This window comes from Gorilla gorilla, chromosome 2, assembly GCF_029281585.2.
Source record: "Gorilla gorilla gorilla isolate KB3781 chromosome 2, NHGRI_mGorGor1-v2.1_pri, whole genome shotgun sequence".
In the NCBI taxonomy this organism is placed as follows: Eukaryota; Metazoa; Chordata; class Mammalia; order Primates; family Hominidae; genus Gorilla; species Gorilla gorilla.
In genome coordinates this window covers 60,125,548-60,142,838 of record NC_086017.1, presented here as the reverse complement: position 1 = coordinate 60,142,838, position 17,291 = coordinate 60,125,548, and the positions used below count along the sequence as shown (strand labels likewise).

The 17,291-nt window shown below is 60.4% G+C and overlaps 1 protein-coding gene across 8 annotated transcripts; it reads right to left on the bottom strand.

Annotated features, from left to right (window-relative positions):
• Positions 1-123: 123 nt before the first annotated feature.
• SEMA3B (semaphorin 3B) lies at positions 124-17,066 on the bottom strand. 8 transcript variants are annotated; one of them, XM_063703813.1, is made up of 24 exons: positions 16,718-17,066; positions 15,965-16,148; positions 14,754-15,678; positions 14,226-14,322; positions 10,513-10,626; positions 10,168-10,349; positions 9,508-10,023; positions 7,927-8,115; positions 6,992-7,149; positions 6,781-6,843; positions 6,267-6,386; positions 6,095-6,188; positions 5,796-5,915; positions 3,850-3,995; positions 3,647-3,758; positions 3,465-3,534; positions 3,236-3,380; positions 2,711-2,930; positions 2,359-2,450; positions 2,240-2,281; positions 1,834-1,991; positions 1,675-1,730; positions 1,446-1,585; positions 124-987 (listed from the first exon to the last, which is right to left on the bottom strand). In XM_063703813.1, the coding sequence occupies exons 8-24, from the start codon at positions 8,033-8,035 to the stop codon at positions 583-585; spliced, it is 2,250 nt and encodes a 749-aa protein (XP_063559883.1). In that variant the 5' UTR covers positions 8,036-8,115; positions 9,508-10,023; positions 10,168-10,349; positions 10,513-10,626; positions 14,226-14,322; positions 14,754-15,678; positions 15,965-16,148; positions 16,718-17,066; the 3' UTR covers positions 124-582. The 8 variants fall into 8 exon arrangements, with proteins under 8 accessions (XP_063559883.1, XP_063559882.1, XP_063559881.1 ...); XM_063703812.1 differs by having other exon boundaries at positions 10,168-10,352; positions 14,754-16,148; XM_063703811.1 differs by having other exon boundaries at positions 14,754-16,148.
• Positions 17,067-17,291: the final 225 nt, after the last annotated feature.

Below are 17,291 nucleotides of genomic sequence, written 5' to 3'. Positions count from 1 at the left end.
GAGCCACCGCGCCTGGCCGGAACCACCTTTAATCCTCACCAGGCAACCTTGGACAGGAGAAACTCGGGTCCTGACACCACTAGTAAGGTGCCCAAGACCACATAGCAAGGCCGAGGACTGGGGTTTTCTGCTGGGGCCATTCCAGCTTTGGCTGATAATGCGTTTATTGCGTTACTTTAGTACAGTCGGCCTGCCTCGCCCCATCTCCAGCAGCCCAGCCTGTTCACAGCTTTCTGCTCACTGCTCACTACCCAAGGAGGTGGGGTCTGTCTCCCAGGGTGGGCACTCCAGGCACCTCCTCGGCCCTGGTCGTTGCTCTGGAGCCCGGCTTCCCCGTCCCTTCCCTCCGGCTGAATCCTGCGCCCGACCTGTGCCGCCCTCCCGGGGCTGCTACATTCAAGGGTTATCCTGTTAATAAATAATCCCGCGCAGCTGCCCTCAGCCAGGGCCTGTCGGTTGGTGTCTCCATCGGCCGGTGACCCCCAATGTGCCCGGCCCCAACCCGTCCTTCTTTTCAGGGTCTGTCTGGCTCCTCTCTCGCCTGTCGTCTCCTGCTTGGTTCCCGGCGTGGGGACAGTCAGGTCACCAGTGCGTTGCGCTGCGCGGCCCCCGCTCAGCGCGAGGCTCAGGGGCGTGGGTCCTCCGGTTACGGCCCTTTCTCCGCGACTCCACGGGCAGTGACTGCAGCGGAGGCTGCGGGCGGCACATGCGCAGGGAGTTCGCGCTGCCACCGCCGCCCGGCTCCACCAGCTGTAGAAAGTCCCGGTACCAGAGTTTGGGGCCCGGCGGCGCGACAGGCGCCGCCTCCTCGGCCCGCGCCAGCCGTTCGGCCTGCGTAGCACTCAACACGTGCAGCGACAGGCGACGCAGCGGTTGCGTAAAGCCCTGCTCGACGGCGGCGCACAAGTACACGCCCGAGTCCCGGCGCCGCAGCCTGCGCAGCAGTAGTCCCCGGGCGGTGCGCTCGGTGCGCTCCTCTGCCAGCACCTGCGGGCAGAGGGCAGCGTGAGGCGGGGGTGTCGGGCCGGGAACAGGGCTTCCGGGCCCTAGCACGCGACGGAAGAAGCAAAGAGTCATTGGGAGCCGAGGTGGAGCGGGAAAGGGGTGCCCGCGGGCGCACATTTTAAGGCTCAGTGTTTGGGAGCTGGTGGTCTTCAAGGGAGAATCCGAAAGAGGCGGGGTTTACATGAACGTAGGGAGGGGTGGGTCAGGGACCTCGATGGGCGGGTCGAGGGCGGGTCTTCTCCTTGATTCAGGGGAGGCGGGTCAGGAGCCCCGTTGGACGCAATGGGGCCTCAGCAGCTTGTGGAGTGCAGGTGAGGGACCAAACTGGACAGGGCGGGGAGTGGGTCTGGTTGGACGGGGCTTCGTTGGGTAGGGCGGGGCCTCTCCTGGATGCAGGGGGTGGGACAGGAGCCTGGCGGGGAGAGCGGAGTAAGGCTCACCTGGGTGTGGGCTGTCACCCCTGCGCGCTGGAAAGTCCACTCCACGCGCGCCTGCAGCGAGCGGGGCTCACACTCCAGAAAGGCGCTGCTGCCCTCCACGCCGAACACCTTGTGTTCCAGCAGCGCGGGACGAGACGAGTCTTGGGGCGAGAAGAAAGTCAGATTTAGGCAAGGCAGGGCAGGTGGGGCGTCTTCTGGGGCTGACGGTAGGGGCAGCTGGGGCACTCACCTCCGGAGCACAACGTGCTGGGGTCGCCATTCCTTACGTCTTGCCGCCGGAACCGCCTGTGGGGAACATCCGATCTTCTGTGAGCCCTTCTTCTTTCAGCCCCGGGCAGTGAAAGACCCTTCGCCTCCCTCCCGGCGGCCCAACCCCGACCCCGCCCACCTCTTGGCACTGGGCTGGAAGCGCGTGCACGCGACCCCGTCCCAGGCGCAGTAGGGGTCACGCGCCAGACAGCATTCGGTGCAGACGCGGCCGTGGGCAGCGCAGCGGTGCAACGCGATCTGGGCCACCGCGCTCCGCGAGGCTACGTACAGCTGGTGCTAGGGGGCACGAGGGGCTCTGGGCTGACCGAGGGCGACCCCACGCCTGCCTCCCATCGGTCAGGGATCCCTTCTCCCACTCGACAGATGGGAACACTGAGGTCTTACGCCTCAGGTCACACAGTCTAGCAAAGCCAGAGCCTGTACTCAAACCCGGGACTGCAAACTACCAAAAGGGGCCAGAGGCTTGGGACACGCCAGGCACAAGCTCAGTCCATCCCACCCCGACCCCCATCCTGGTCACTCACCCTCTTGGAAGAAATTTGCATGCTGGTGACAGCGGCCGAGTCCTGAGAGGGAGGAGGGGCGACGGGGTCAGGGCTTAGTGGGGTGGGGGGGTCCCGGGCGACTGGGGGCGAGGCCTCACCTCAAACACGTGCAGCTCCTCCAGGAGCAGCCCCTCTGCGCTGGGCCTACTGCCCTTGGGGACCGAGATCACCTTCAGCACCGTGCCAGCGTCTGCAGGGATGAGAAGGGGTAATGACCATTGGTGCTCCCGGACAGCTGGGGCTAGTGTCTCCTCGCCTTTGAGGCGTCTACCCTCAGCATGTTTGGGTTGTGAAGAGTGTGGACTGGAAGAGTGTGGGTTGGGCAGCATCCACAAGGTGGAGACACAGCCCAGGAAAGGATGTGGAGATGGGACTGAACAGGGAGAGCTTCCACCAGCAGCCCACAGGGCCTGGATGGGAGCCTGGGGGTCGCTGTGGAGGGACCCTGACCTGTGCCAATGAAGAGGACGTCATAGTGTCCGTCAGCGGCTGCAACCCGGTCCGCGGCAATTTGAGTGAAGGTGTAATTGGCTCCAACTTGTAGGAAAAGAGGGCGCCCCCCAATAGGCAGGACAGAGTTGTACATGAGGGGGTGGTTCCGCGCAAACTGGATGACATCGTCTGGGAAGTCCTTGGTGGAACTGAAGGTGCCAAAGGTCTTGCTGGGGCACTGGGGGTGGGGGAAAGGGAAGCACAGCAGGGATATAGATATGGGGGCTTGATAGGCAGCCCTCCATGCCCAGCCTCTGGGAACATGGAGGGGGATGGGGACAGAATCCTGCCCTGAGAATTAGAGAGGAGATCAGCCTTGCCCTAGGAAGTCAGAGGCGGGAAACAAGCCTTGTCTTATGATGGAAACGTTTTCCCACCCATAACTAAAGGAAGAAACCACATTCACCAAGAAGACCCCAGGCCAAGTTCTCAAACCCTTGAGGCTTTGAAGTGGGTTGTAGCAGAAGTCCCTGGACTACCAACCATGCCTGGCCGCGGGTAGGGGACGCGACCCTGGTATGACACCCACTGGTGCATGGGCCCCTCCTTGTGTGCAAAGGGTCCCAAGAAGGCCCGGCGCACGTCGTTCATGCTGTACACGCACACCGCAGAGCCCTGGAAGATGCTGCTGGAGGCGAAGACCAGGGCGAGGTGAGGGGCCGGGTGGAGCCCAGCGGCCCGCCCCGGGCGCTCCCTACCTCCTGCCCCTCACCTGGACGTGGAGAAGACGGCATAGAGCAGCGGGGTCCGGTGGTCCCGCGAGGACAACAGAAACACATCCTCTGCGGGGAAGGGGCCTAGCTGGGGTAGGGCGCACAGCCCCGCTGCGGCGGGGGCTCCCGGAGTCTGCGCCGCTGCCCCCCTCCCCAACCCCATACCCACTCCCGCACTCACGGAGCTGATCGAAGTGGGTGTCGCCCTCGACGCCGGGCACCGAGCACACCAGCCGCGCCTTCAGGAACGTCGTCCACTTGTTGACCAGGCTGCGCTGGCCGCCCACGTCGTTCTGCCGGGACGATCAAAGGGGATGAGGGCGAGACCAGGGCAGGCAAAGGGGTAGGGGCAGGGTCGCCGGGTGTGGCCCAGGGACTCCTCACCCGGCAGATCTGGCCAACGCGGGACACGGACAGGCGTCCCAGTGCCGGCGCCGTCTCTACCGCCGTCTCACGAAAGAAGAAGTAGATTTTGTCGTCGTCTGGGTTCTCGCTCTCCGGGATCCAAAATACCTTGACAAACTTGGGCTCTGACCGCGGCAGGAGGCATGGGTCAGCGGGTCCTGGCCTTGCCTCCTGATGCGAGACCCACGCGCTGCTTCCCCTTCCCGTAGTGCGGGCACAGCACCCGGGATCACAGTGTCTGACCACCCAACCTCTAGCACCATGTCCAGTTGGCGCTCTGGGCGGACCGAATCCAAAGGATCAGGGCCTGCGAGGCAAGAAGCAGCCGCGAGGGGGCAGCAGAGACCGTGGCTACCTGGGGGCGCAGGCGGGAAGCCCGGCTAGCCTCCGATCTCGCCCGACACAGTCGCCCAGCACCTTAGGCTGGGGTAGGAGGGAGATGAGGTAATCTGGTTTCACCTTCACTCATGAATCTTCCTCTCTAGCATAACCAGATGCTCCCCACTCCTGCTTCAAATCCTTCTGCTGGGTCCCATTGCTCTTTATTATTATTATTATTTTTTATTTATTTTATTTATTTTTTTGAGACAGTCTCGCTCTGTCGCCCAGGCTGGAGTGCTCGATCTCGGCTCACTGCAACCTCAGCCTCCCGAGTAGCTGAGATTACAGTCAGAGCCTACCACCACACCTGGCTTTTTTTTTTTTTTTTTTTTGAGACGAAGTCTCGCTCTATTGCCCAGGCTGGAATGCAGTGGCACAGTCTCCATTCACTGCAACCTCCGCCTCCTGGGTTCAGGCGATTCTCCTGCCTCAGCCTCCTGAGTAGCTGGGATTACAGATGCACACCATCATGCCGGACTAATTTTTGTATATTTAGTAGAGACGGGGTTTCACCATGTTGGCCAGGCTGGTCTCAAATGCCTGAACTCAGGTGATCCGCCCGCCTCAGCCTCCCAAAGTGCTGGGATTACAGGTGCACACCACTGCACCCGGCCAATTTTTGTATTTTTTAGTAGAGACAGGGTTTCACCATGTTGGCCAGGCTAGTCTCAAACTCCTGGCCTCAAGCGATTTGCCTGCCTCTGCCTCCCAAAGTGCTGAGATTACAGGTGTGAGCCACTGCGCCCACCAGCCCATAGCCCTTATTTGATTTTTATTTGATTTAGAGACAGGGTCTGCTCTGTCCTGCAGTGGCAGCATCATGGCTCACTGCAGCCTCCAACTCCTGGGCTCAAGTGATACTTCCATCTCAGCCTCCTGACTAGCCAGGACTACAGGTGTGTGCATGCCACTGCCCCCAGCTAATTTTATTTTATTTTTTGTCTTGCTTTGTAGCCCAGGCTGGTATGAAACTCCTGTCTTCAAGCAATCTGTCTGCCTCAGCCTCCCAAAGTGCTGGGATTACAGGCGCAAGCCATTGTGCCCAGCCCCCATGACTCTTAGAATAAATGACTCTGGCCCCTGACAGTCCAGGCCCCCTTTTCATTGCTAGCTCTGCAAGTCTATTCCTTTGCTTGTTCCTGCATCCAGGCCTTTGCACTAGTTGTTCCCTCTGCCTGGAATGCTCATCCCTAAATTTTGCTGGCTAGCTGTCTTGTGCTTGGGAATTAGCTCATACTCCCCTCAGCACAGCGGCTTCCTTTACCCAACCCCCTCCAGCCACCCAGTCTCCTTTTCCCTTCCTCCCTTGTCTCTCTCTGGCCTCAAGGCCATTGGACTTGATCTTATCATGTATGTGATCGGTGAACTCAAAGAGGTCACGGTCATACCTGTCTTGTCTGTCTCTGTGACGCCAGTGCCTGATTAAGGAGGGTATTTGATAAGACCTGGCCACACCCACTGCTCACTTACTTTATGGGCCTTGCTTGGCACCTGCCCTGTGGGAGGGTGACGACCTCCTCCCACCAACCCCACCAGCCTCTCACCATTGAGCCAGCGGGAGTCGTGTGGCTCTGTTCGGAGACTCGGACGTTGCCCTAGGCTGCGAAAGATGGTAAAGTCTCGTCCCATGAGGTCTGCTGCCACCCCTGAGTATAGCTCCTCCCCTGCAGACAGAGCAAGGGCCACTCAGGCAAATGGAGGGCTCTTGGGGCAGGAAGGCCTGGGGAGCTCTGGGAGCGAGTGAGGTTATGGGGGATTCCCTGGAGCTCTTGGGGGTCTTGGGACTTTGTGAGGTTCTAGAGTTTCTAAGGGGTTCTCTTGGGGCCTTAGCCCTTGGACTCACCCACCAGCACGGAGGCGGACCGATGCCTGGGGTCATAAGGACTCTTCCCCTTGCCATCCTCTATCCTTCCTGGGTCCAGCCGGAGGACGGGCTCCTGGGAGGTGTGGCAAGTTGTGACTACCAGGCCCTTCTTACCCTCCTGACCTCCCTCCCTGCCTAGATCCAGCCTTACCTCTGCCCGGTGGCCCACTTCCACAAAGGCACAGGTTGGGTGGAAGGCTCCCGTGCCACAGGCCAGCAAATGGGTGCTGTTGTAGGCATGCAGCAACTTCACGAAGTTCATGCACTCAGTCTAGTAGGGTTGGAGGTGTGAGGCTTCCCCCAGGGACGTAGCCTTAAGAGGTCCCAGCTCACCAGTGGCATCCTCACCCCTCCCTCTCTTCGGCATCAGCCCAGGCAAGTACTAACATGGGCTACAGGGACCTGGGGGCCCTTGCTGACCAGCTCAGGCCTCACGAGGGTGGGTGTCTGGGGAAGCACAGGCCTGCAAAGCCTCCCATGACTCAGAGGCGCCCCAGAAGAATTACACGAGCCCCCACCCTGACTCACCACCCCCAGACCTCAGCCACCTCGACCTCCCTGCCCTCATCCCAGCCAGAACAGGCAGGCCTCTGTTTTAGCCCTGCCCTGTCTCTGGGGTGAGGGGCTGACCCTCCCCACTCCCGGCCCGGGCAGCTGGCACTCACACCAATGTCCTTCCCTGCCCAGTTGCACTCCTCTCGCCATTCCACAGGGGCCGGCCAGGCCAGCTATCGGGAGGTTGGGGGAGAGGGGACACAGGTCAGGAACTTGGGATATTCTCTACCTCAGGGAGCCATTCCTCTGGGTCTCTCCAGGCTGGAGTGGGGTCCCAGGGCTCCTTCCCTGGGGAGTGCTGGGGTTGGGAGTCCCTGGCACCTTCTTGGCCCGCTTGCTGATATTGTCCAGGTTGAGGGAGGCCACATGGTTCTCGGCGCCCACAAACAGGCGTCCACGCTCCTCATCCACCAGCAAGGCCTCGTAACAGCAGGTTCGCTCCAGGCTGAAAGTCTGGAGACCATGCCAGGCCTGGAGCTCTGCAGGGCAGGACACTGCTGATGACTCGCCAGCCATGCTGGAAGCCTCCCCCAGGTCCTGCCTGGTGGTGACTCTATAGGCCAAGGTTGCCATTAGGACCTGGCCTGTACACATGTGAGTTTACATGTGTGTGAGTTTACACACGCAAACCCAAGCCCACCCAGGTGCACGTGTGGAGCTGCCAGGGTAGGTGGTACATCCCCCCAGGAAGAGGAAGGCAGGTTGAACTTGGGCATGCTCAGACAGGTGGTGTCTCCAGGCGGGCGCACTGGGAGGCAAGGCTTATGGACACCAGAGTCCTGGAGGAGACTGGCATGCAGGGATGGCCAGAACCCCAACTCCCAAAAGTCAGGCTGAGAGTTCCTTTCCTGTCACTCCACCACCAGCCTGAGCTCAGCAGAACTGCCTATTCACTGCCACTGCCCAGGGGCCACCCTCCTATACAGGAGGCATGAGAAGGGGGCTCTGACTTCCCTGTTGCTCTGCTGAAGGAGTATAGCCTTGTTGGGGGTACTGAACGGAACAGAGACAAGGTCTGTTGCTATGGGGACAGGAGGGGTCTTCCTGAGAAAGCACGAAGAGAATGTGGGCAGAGGCTGGGGGCTGAGGCCCGGACAGGGTTAACTGGAGGTGGCCTGAGAGTGCCCACTAATCCTACCAGAGTCTGGTGACAGGCACGCACATGGGGCAACAGCCAACACAGAGCCCCCTGGCCATACGGGGACCCTTTCCTGCCCACCTCAAGCTGGGCCCTCCCGCCTGCCAGGTGCACCTACCTTGGAAGGAGAGCCGAAGGCGTGGGGGGCTGGGGGCGGCACTCCCCAGCCCCACTGCCCAGAGCAGGGCCAGGCCCGGGATCACGGCGGCAGCCCCGGCCCGCCCCATCTCAGCAGCTCAGGGCGCTCAGGGTTCAGCGGGTGTGTGTGTGGAGGAGCCTTGAGCTGCCCTGGACTCTGCCCCAGGATCTGGAAGAGGAGTCAGCAGTGAGGGCGAGGGCGGGAGGCTGGGGGTGGGGAGTCCCCAGGGATCGGATTACAGCCCCTAGGGGAAAGAGGCTGGGGGGTCGCATTCCACTTCCGAACCCTCCCCTCCGAGGGTGCCCCGCCTGGCCACAATCACAGACACACCCACGCCACTGGGCACACCCTCAGGGTCACCCTGCACTGGCAAGCCCGCCTCACCACGTCACCCTTCCCAGTAACCTCCTCTCTTGTATACACACTCACAGACATTAATTCACAATGTGCCACCCACTTCATGCCAGCCTAGACCTGGGAGGAGGGATACTGGGAGACATAGACAAGGTCCCCATGTGAAAGGGGACAGAGCGCCAACAAGGAATCAGATGGATGCAGAGGGTGCCAAGTGCAATGAGCAAAACAAGCCAGTCAAAAGAGTGAGAGTGACAGGAGGGGGTCAGGCCTCTGGAGGTGGCAGTGTCCCCACAGTCCCGCAGAAAAACACAGAGACACTTTTGAGGCTGGAGCCAAGGGTGTGGGTACCTGTGAATGTGTTTCTGAGTGTCCCCTTGTGATGCGCGCATGTGTGTAGTGTGTATGTGCATGTGTGTGCACGTCTATGAGCAAATATATAGTGTGTCATATTGCACATGTGTGGATATGGGTTGGTGTGCACACACATGTGGCACTGTGCAATCCATGCAGTGCATATGTGTGATATGTGCATATTTTGCACACAGATGTGTTGCACATTTGTGCATGTGCAAACGTGTGCACCCATAAGAATAGACGTGTCTCTGGGCATGCAAGTGAGCAAATCCAACTGCAGCATCAATCACTCCATTCCTCAGAGGGAGAAGTGCTACCCAGGAGACCCAAGACCTGGGCAGAAGCCTCAGCCTCTGACTTGGGGACTGCTCCCAACCCAGCTGAAGCAGCCTCTGCATTTGAGCTTGAGGGCTCTCTCTCCACACCCCTGAGGAATCAAAGAGGGGCAAGGTGAGGCAGCCCTTCACTCGCACCCCAGCCTCCTGGCCTCGCTGAGCTGGCCTTCCCTCTCAACGCCTCCACAGCCTCTCTGAGCCTCTCCCTTCACTTCTCTCGCCCCTTGAGTTCTCCCCATCTTTGAGCCCCTTCACTCTAGGAGCCAGACACCTCCCCCTGGCCTTCAGCTGGGGCAAAGACCTGGCTGCTATGCCCACCCTCCTTCCCAGGGGTCAGCTCGGCAGGTGCTGGACACAGGAACCCAGGGAGTGGGACAAGGTTCCAGGTGGGATTAAGCAAGTGGAGCAGCTGCTGGGGCAGGTTCCAGGCCCCTCCACCCACACTCCTGCCCAGCTCCTGGCCCCATCCCAGGCCAGGACCCCCACCTCCCTCCTTCCCTCCGCTGACACTTGCCGCTGCCTCTTCTCAGGTTCTAGAGGTCTTCCAGGCCAACACTGGCTGCCTTCTCACACTCCACCGAGGACTCCCGCAGCAGCATCTCTCCACTCTGGCCCCTTCCCACCCTGGGGCCGCTGGGGACCCTCTGACGGCTCCTTTAAGGAGCAGCCCCCGCCCCCACCAGGCCAGCCACCGCCCCACGCGCCGCCCGCTGCGCAGTAAAGTTTAGAGGGCGGATCGGGTGACCGGGCAGGCAGCCGGGACCGGCTGGAGACGGCAGCCAGGCGGGAGTGGAATGGGCACAAGGGAGGGGCTGGTAGGGACGACCCCTCCCATATTGGGCCTTAAAGCAGAAGGGTGCCCCAGGTGGCGGTCCCAGAAGCCAGGTGGCGGTCCCAGAAGCCAGGTGGCCAGCCAAGGCAAGGGAGGAAGAAACCCCAGCTCCAGGGGCTCAGCAGGCAAAGGGAATCACTGGGTGGGGGCACCACCCGTGGACTCCAATATCTCACCTGTCCCTCCACAGGTGGGGAGCTGTGGGGAAAGATAATGGGGAGCTCAGCTGCCACCTCAGTTCCCAGGGACCGGCTGGGGTGGGCGGGCAGCCGGAGGTCAGGGGAGGGGCTCTCAACTGGAGGTCGGATGGGCCCTCAGGACCCAGTCCCCATCCTTCCTCACCACTTGGGCCACTTAGTACTTCAGTGGCCTGGCCAGCAGTGGCTTCTTCCATGACAGCCAGATCGGGGAGGGAGAGGAGGGCAGGAGAGGGGCAGATGCAGGAGGAGCAGCAAATCTCACTTCTGCACCACAGGGCGGGGCCCATCCGGAGTCCGCCATCCTGGACAGGTAGCTTTGCATCTCTGCTGAGAGGTTGGGGGGCGGACCATGTTACCTCCCTTCCTCTGGCTTCTCTTTCTAGGTTGGAGGTGGGAGGAACAACCCCCACCAAACCCAGAGCCAAAAACAGGGAGTTTTACAGACAGGACGGAGCTCCTGCACCTCGGAGCCTCAGTTGGGAATGACCTGGGGTCTTGTCCTGAAGCTGAGTCTGGTGAACGTGCCCCATTTGTAGCATGACGGGTACTTCTCTGGAGGGACTGTATGTTGACAGTGGCAGAGTGGAGCCCTGAAGTCCACCTGAGTGAATATACCAGGGCTTGAGAATCGGCTTTGATCCTTCCATCCCCGCAAAAGGCATTTTCCTACCACCTCCCAAGGTTGATGGGGCAGTGTGGGCATTCCAAGTGTTGCAGTTCTGTTGCCCAGCCCTGGATGCCTCCAGCCAAGCAAGGACAGAGGTAGGGGGCACATCTCCAAGTCCCCTGGAAGTGGAAGTGGGGCTATGCCCCTCCTTCCTGAGCCTGAGGACCTGGTATACCTGGCCTGGCCTGGCCAGCTGGCAGGTAAATAACAGGGGCCAGTGGGAGCCGCAGGGCCCTTCAGGAGGGCAAGTGGAAGGACAGATCCCTGCCTGGGCTCGTGGGCTTCCTGGATGCGGCCTTTTCCTACTCCAGGAGTAGCTGCCTCTAGCCTTAGAGGACCTGGGCAGGCTCTCCTGGCTCCATGCAAGCAGACAACATTCTTTGGCTGTTTACAGCTTTCCACCCAAGCAGCCAGGATCAGCAAGTGCCTCAGAGGCTCCCATCCACTCCCATTGTGCCCCCATAGGCCCTCACTGCCTTATGTTTTCCAGGCCCAGGGGCCCTGTCTCTGTTTCATCACCCCGCACCTTCCTCCACCTGTGTTCACTCTGGGAAACGGGATCAGAACCTCCCCCCCCACCGCCATTATCTTTCCAATAGCCTGGGAGTCAACCCCCAGCCAAAAGGACTAGGCTGTCTCTTTCCCCATTGAGTGCTGTGCCCTGTCCTCTGTCCTCTAGATGTGTACCCTCCCTTGAGTAGGAATGGAGGTCTCCAGGGATGGGAGGTCAAGTTGTCCCTGATTCCACATGGTCCCCTTTCTGTTCCTCAGCCCCAGGTCCAGTGTGCCAGGCCATGGGTAGGGGCCCCCATGGAGGTCAGCACTCCAGGAGCAGGGTCACTGCCTGTGGGTCACACTGGGGGCTGGAACTCCTCGAGGATTCTGGAATCAGGCAGCCTGAGCCTGAGTCTCAACAGAATGGGGCAAACCAGGCAAGGCAGCTGGGGTCCCTTTTCCTGCCTGTACTCCTGCCCTGGACCTCTCTCTTTTGAGGGAGCTTCTATGGGCAGAGGCCTGCCTGGGTCCTTGCTCTGGGGCTGCCTGTCAGTGGCATGGCCTACCACGGCCTTGGCTTTTCCTTCTGGAAAAACCTGGATTGTTGTGCCAAATCTCAGCACCTGCCTCCCCACCCCTGGCCACCAGCTGGTCCTGCCCCTTTGCCCCTGCCTGGACTCCGGGTGGTGTGGTTGGGGTGGGACACCCATCTGAGGAAGGTTGTGGCAACCCTCCCAGTGCAGCCTGGGCTGGATGGGATCTTGGGCGCCCCACTCACACCTGCTTTAGTCATCAGGGCTTGTGGCTCCAACGTCACAACTCTTCCTTGTTCTGGCCACGTAGGTACCAGGTCATGCTGCCCAGAGGACTTAGGCACGATGGGGGCAGGCGTGGGAGGCCATAGGATCATCACCTGAGGCCTAACTTCCTAGACACTCTAAGGCCCTGCCCCAGGGGCATCTCCTGGGGAAGCGTCTGCAGGCATGTCCTCACCCCAGCCTGGTCTTCACATTCCCAGGGGACCCTGGCCCACCTTTTTTGAAAGATTAGCTCCTCCCCTCCTTGCCTGTTCCCCTTCCCTTCTGAGGGCCCTGTCAGAACTGAGATGGAGGTGCTGAGGGAGGGGCTGCCAAGAACCCTGGGCCTTTGGCTGTGGCCCTACCCCCGCCCGCCCCACCCCTGCCCTCCCCTCCTGCACATTCCTCCCAGGCTGAGGTCAGCCCCTCTGGGATACGGGAGCCCCCCCCCACCAGCCACATCACAGCTCTTCCCTCACTCCTGTTTTCCTCATTGCCCAGCAGGGAGGGGTGGGAGGAGAGGGGGCTGGGGGCGGGGCCTCCCTCTCCCTCCCTCCTCTGGAGCCCGGCAGAGTGGAGGGGGCTATGCCAGGAATGCTGGAAAGTGGACTCTGAGGGCACACTGCACTCATGAACAGACATTCACATAAATACTACATTCTCCTAACTGGCTAGGGGAGAGCCTCCCAGGAGTGCTGGGTATGGGGCTCTGAATGCTCTGGGGAGGGCTGAGGAGTCTGGAGCCAGGCCCAAGGATCAACCCCCTTGTTAGTCCAGCAGGAGGTGGGGCTGAATCTCTACCCTGCCGCTCAGCCGACCCCATGGCCCTAGCTGGAGTCTGCACCTCTCATTTTCCCTGCAGCTGCAGACAGTGGCCAGGCAGGTCTGGCACACAGTGGGGGTACCACAGGTATGCACTCTTGCTGCCACCTTAGCTCTGGGCATCTTGGGCACCCAGGCCTATGAGGGCCTCAGAGAAACCCTCCACTGCTGCCTCTTCCATCCCAGCTGAACAAGGCCCCTTCTCGGGCTCAGCTCCTCTCTTGTCCCCTTTTGTTGTGCCCCTCACCCCAGTACTTTTTTTTCTTTTTTTTGAGACAGGATCTTGCTTTGTCACCCAGGGTGGAGTGCAGTGGTGGGATCATGGCTCACGGCAGCTTCAACCTGCCGAGCTCAAGTGATCCTCCCACCTCAACCTCCTGAGTAGCTGGGACTACAGGCATGCGCCACCATGCCTAGCTAATTTTTTTGTATTATTATTATTATTTTTGGCAGAGATGAGGTTTTGTCATGTTGCCCAGGCTGGTCTTGAACTCCTGGGCTCAAGCAGTCCTCCTGCCTTGGCCTCCCAAAGTGCTGGGATTAGAGGCATGAGTCACCGCTCCCGGCCACCTCAGTACAATTACTTCCTCAACCCTCTGACCCCAGGGTTCTCTTGACCCCAGGGTCCTCAACCCTCTGTGCCCAAGGTTCTACTTGAACCTCCCTCCCTCCCCTGGGTGGGGACTCCTCAGTCTTCTCCCTTCCCAAGTCCCCAACCCACCCCTGGCACTGCCAAGCCTGCCCTCCTGAGAGCCCCTACCTTTTGTCTTACTTAGGACAACCACTGACCCCTTTACCCTCCCCCAGGCTGTATCCCTGGGGTCATTCTGTCATTTCTCTCCCCATGTCTCCCCTCTGCAGGACCCTGTCCCTGACCCCTGACTCAGAGAGCTTGCTGAAGTTTGGCGGGATTGCAGGCTTTTAGCTTGGCATTCACAGGGCCACTCTCTTTTTCATCTTTTTTTTTTTTTTTTTTTTTTTTTTGAGACAGGATCTTGCTTTGCCACCCAGGCTGGAGTGCAGTGGCAAGATCATGGCCCACAGCAGCCTTGACCTCCAGAACTCAAGTGATCCCCCCACCTCAGCCTCCCGAGGAGCTGGGACTCCAGGCACACACCACAACACACAGTTAATTTTTGTATTTTTTGTAAAAATGGAGGTCTCACTATGTTGCCCAGGCTGATCTTGAACTCCTGGGTTCAAGTTATCCTCCTGCCTCAGCCTCCCAAAGTGTTGGAATTATAGGCCTGAGCTACCACACCGAGGCCACAGGACCACTCTGAAGCTTGGTGTAGCTTCCAGTACTCCACCTGCCCCGTTTCTGGGATGCATTAGCTCTTTTGTTGCCAAGACTTTGCTTGCGCTGTGCCCTCCACCCTTTAGACCCTTCCCCTTGTCACCTGCTGGACTTCTCCTCACCGTTCATGATCCACCTTGGCTGTCACCCGTCTTCTGTGTAATTCCAGACCCCTGTGGTGCCAGGTTCAAGCCTCTGGGCAGGGCTCTGTGTTCCCCACTGTGGGGGAAGCAGCAAGGGCTATAATCACTGGAGAACCCAGGACCCAGCAGAGGACAGGCACAGGGAGGCAGGAGATGGTGTGCCCGCAGGAAGCCCTTCCACCTTCCTAGGCATGCTGAGTCTCCACGGGGTTGGAGGACGGATGGAGAAAGGACACCCCTTAACCCTGTCCCAGTCCCCCAGGCCTTGATGACCCTGACCTCAGTAAGGTCAGAAAGCAGAAGGCAGTGGGATGAGATGTCAAACTCTGATTTTTCTCCCAGCCAAGATCACCAGGGGCTGTGGGGCTGCACCTCTGGCAAGGGGAGAAAAGGACCCATGGCCTTGACTTCCACTCCTCTTGGATATTAGTGCCCATCACCGTGTGACTGAGGGCTGAGTGGCTTGCAGGCATGGACACATTTGCTGCCACACAGCTGCATACATACCCCAGCTGACTGGAGGCCATCCCCCTGGGTGATGAGAGGTGCTGCCTTCCCTCTGGTAGTCCATGGTAGAGATGAGGACCGCTAGGATCTTTTGTTTTTAAGAGATGGGGTCTTGCTATGTTGCCCAGGCTGGTCTCAAACTTTTGGCCTCAAGTGATCCTCCTGCCTTGGCCTCCAAAAGTGCTCGGATTAAGGCATGAGCCACTACATCCAGTCAGGGTCTCCTTTTATTTATTTTTTTGAGATGGAGTCTCGCTCAGCCACCTAGGCTGGAGTGCAGTGGCACAATCTTGGCTCACTGCAACCACCGTCTCCTGGGTTCAAGTGATTCTCCTGTTTCAGCCTCCTGAGTAGCTGGGATTACAGGCACCCATCATCATGCCCAGCTAATTTTTGTATTTTAGTAGCGACGGGGTTTCACCATGTTGGCCAGACTGGTCTTGAACTCCTGATCTCAGGTGATCCGCCCGCCTGGGCCTCCCAAAGTGCTAGGATTACAGGCGTGAGCCACCACACCCAGCCCCAGGGTCTCTTTTTAGGGCAGCAGACACAGAGATTGGGGTCAGTTTTGGGGAGTGGGGCCAGACCCAGAACTCAGCCAAACAATGCTGTAGTCTTGTCCTTGCCTCCTCCCTGACTCCCAGGGTTGCTAGGACTTAGCTGGCCATGCCACTGACCAGGCAGCTGGAGTCAGGGCTTGTATTCTCCACCCAACTGGTTTGCCACTCAGTTTGGGTGGGGTGGGGTGAAATGATTCTGGGGAACTGAGAGGACTAAGTTTTCCTGACATCAGAAGCCATGGGGCTCCCTGGAACATGGGACTTCTTCCAGGCCTTGGCAGCCCCTGCAGCCTCGGTGATCCCTGCTGTAACCCTGGAGAGGGCCCTTTCCCCCTTCTGCACCTGGCATCTAGGTCTGCACCTACCTGCTGGGACAGGGGGTGGTACAGGGGGGGTGTCTAGGCCTGGGGAACTACCGAGGCAGCCTGCCTGGCTCCTCCTCACTGAGTTTCCCTCTACTCTCCTCTCTCAGGCCTCTCTGACTCTGAAAGCTTGCCTCTCTCTTCCTAGCTGCTCCCCCACCCCCCAAATGGGTTAAAAATACCAAAGTTCCCACCACATCAGTAGCCGGAGCAATTATTTCAAGTGGGCCAGGCCCTCTGGGAGGCAGATCAACTTCATGGCGGTCTCCACAGGCTGGAGACAACTCACCCCACGCTGGGAGCATGAGCCTGGGTCCCTGCCCAGTTCTGCATGTCCTGCTAAGGGTCCTGGGCCTCACAGCTGCAGCTCTCCATGGGTGGAGACAGAAAGATGGGGCTTCTTAGGCTGGGAGGGCTCTGGGGATGCAGCGCCAGGGAGCATTGAATTTCTGGTGCTCCTCACCCAACTGCTCCTGAGGGTTGATGAATGGTTGAGGTCCAGCCTGGGACAGCTCCAGGCAGCAGGGGATGCCCAGGAACCAACCTCATGGAGTCCCTTCAGTTGGGGTGCAGGACACCTGGGCAGCCCCTTCCTGCCTGCAGCCCCCCATGGCTGGGAATTTCCCAACCACCAAACACAAGGCTGAATTGACAGGCCGCCTCCACCAGTGCTGGGACAATGGAGCCTTATGCCCTGGAAATCTGAGCCTGGGTGGGAGGCCGGGGCAGGTGGAGGCCTAGCTGTCTGCACTCAGGGAAGCCCTGCCCCCAGGATCCCACCCAGACCCACTGCCAAGACGGCACCAGGGCAATCCTGTCAGGGCCCCGCATGGCCCACCCAGGGAGGGAGGCACTGGGTGAGTTAGGCAGACAATGCCAGGCCCTCAATGGTCCCTCTGTGCAGGGTTCCCCCTCAGGACAGAAGGAAGGAACCATCTCCCGCCCGCTTCCTGCTGGGCGGGCATCGGGGCTCTGGCGCTCCTGCTCGCACATCTGCGGCTCAGCGGGGTCCAGGCCTGGGCCTCTGAAAGAAGGCGGGGACCTGGGTTGGGCGCAGGATCCTGTTCTCCGTGTCGTCGGCCCTCGCAGGCAGGGGCAGCAGGAAAGGCCCGAGGAACTGGGGCGGGGACCGGGCCTGGGGGGCGCCGATGTCCTTCCGACCAGGCGGCAGCAGCCTCTCATCTCCTGCCAGTGCCCGCGGCCGAAGCTACGGGGCACTGGCAGGTGTGCGGGGGCGGGGTCCCGGGTCTCTGGCTCGACCCTCCAACCCTCCCTCCCTCCTTCCCCGCCTCCGCGGCGCCGACCCCGGCCCGCCCTCTGCCCAGGCCGCTCTGTCCTGGGGCGGCCGCGGAGCCGTCACTGCCTCACAAAGCTGCCTTTGTGTCCAGCGGCCTCCGCGGGACCCGCTGACGTCAGCCTCTGTGACCAGCCAGGCAGGGCAGAGCACGGGCGGCGGCGCCCCCTGGCGGCCGGAGGCGGAGGCACCAACCCCGGAGCCCCACCCAGTCGAGGCCAGCCTTTCCGCGAGCCCGCCCCCACACGTTCAGGCCGCGGCTGCCCCCGGGAGAAGGTCCAGGCTCCTCGATGGCACTCAGGGCCCGCCCCACAAGCATCAC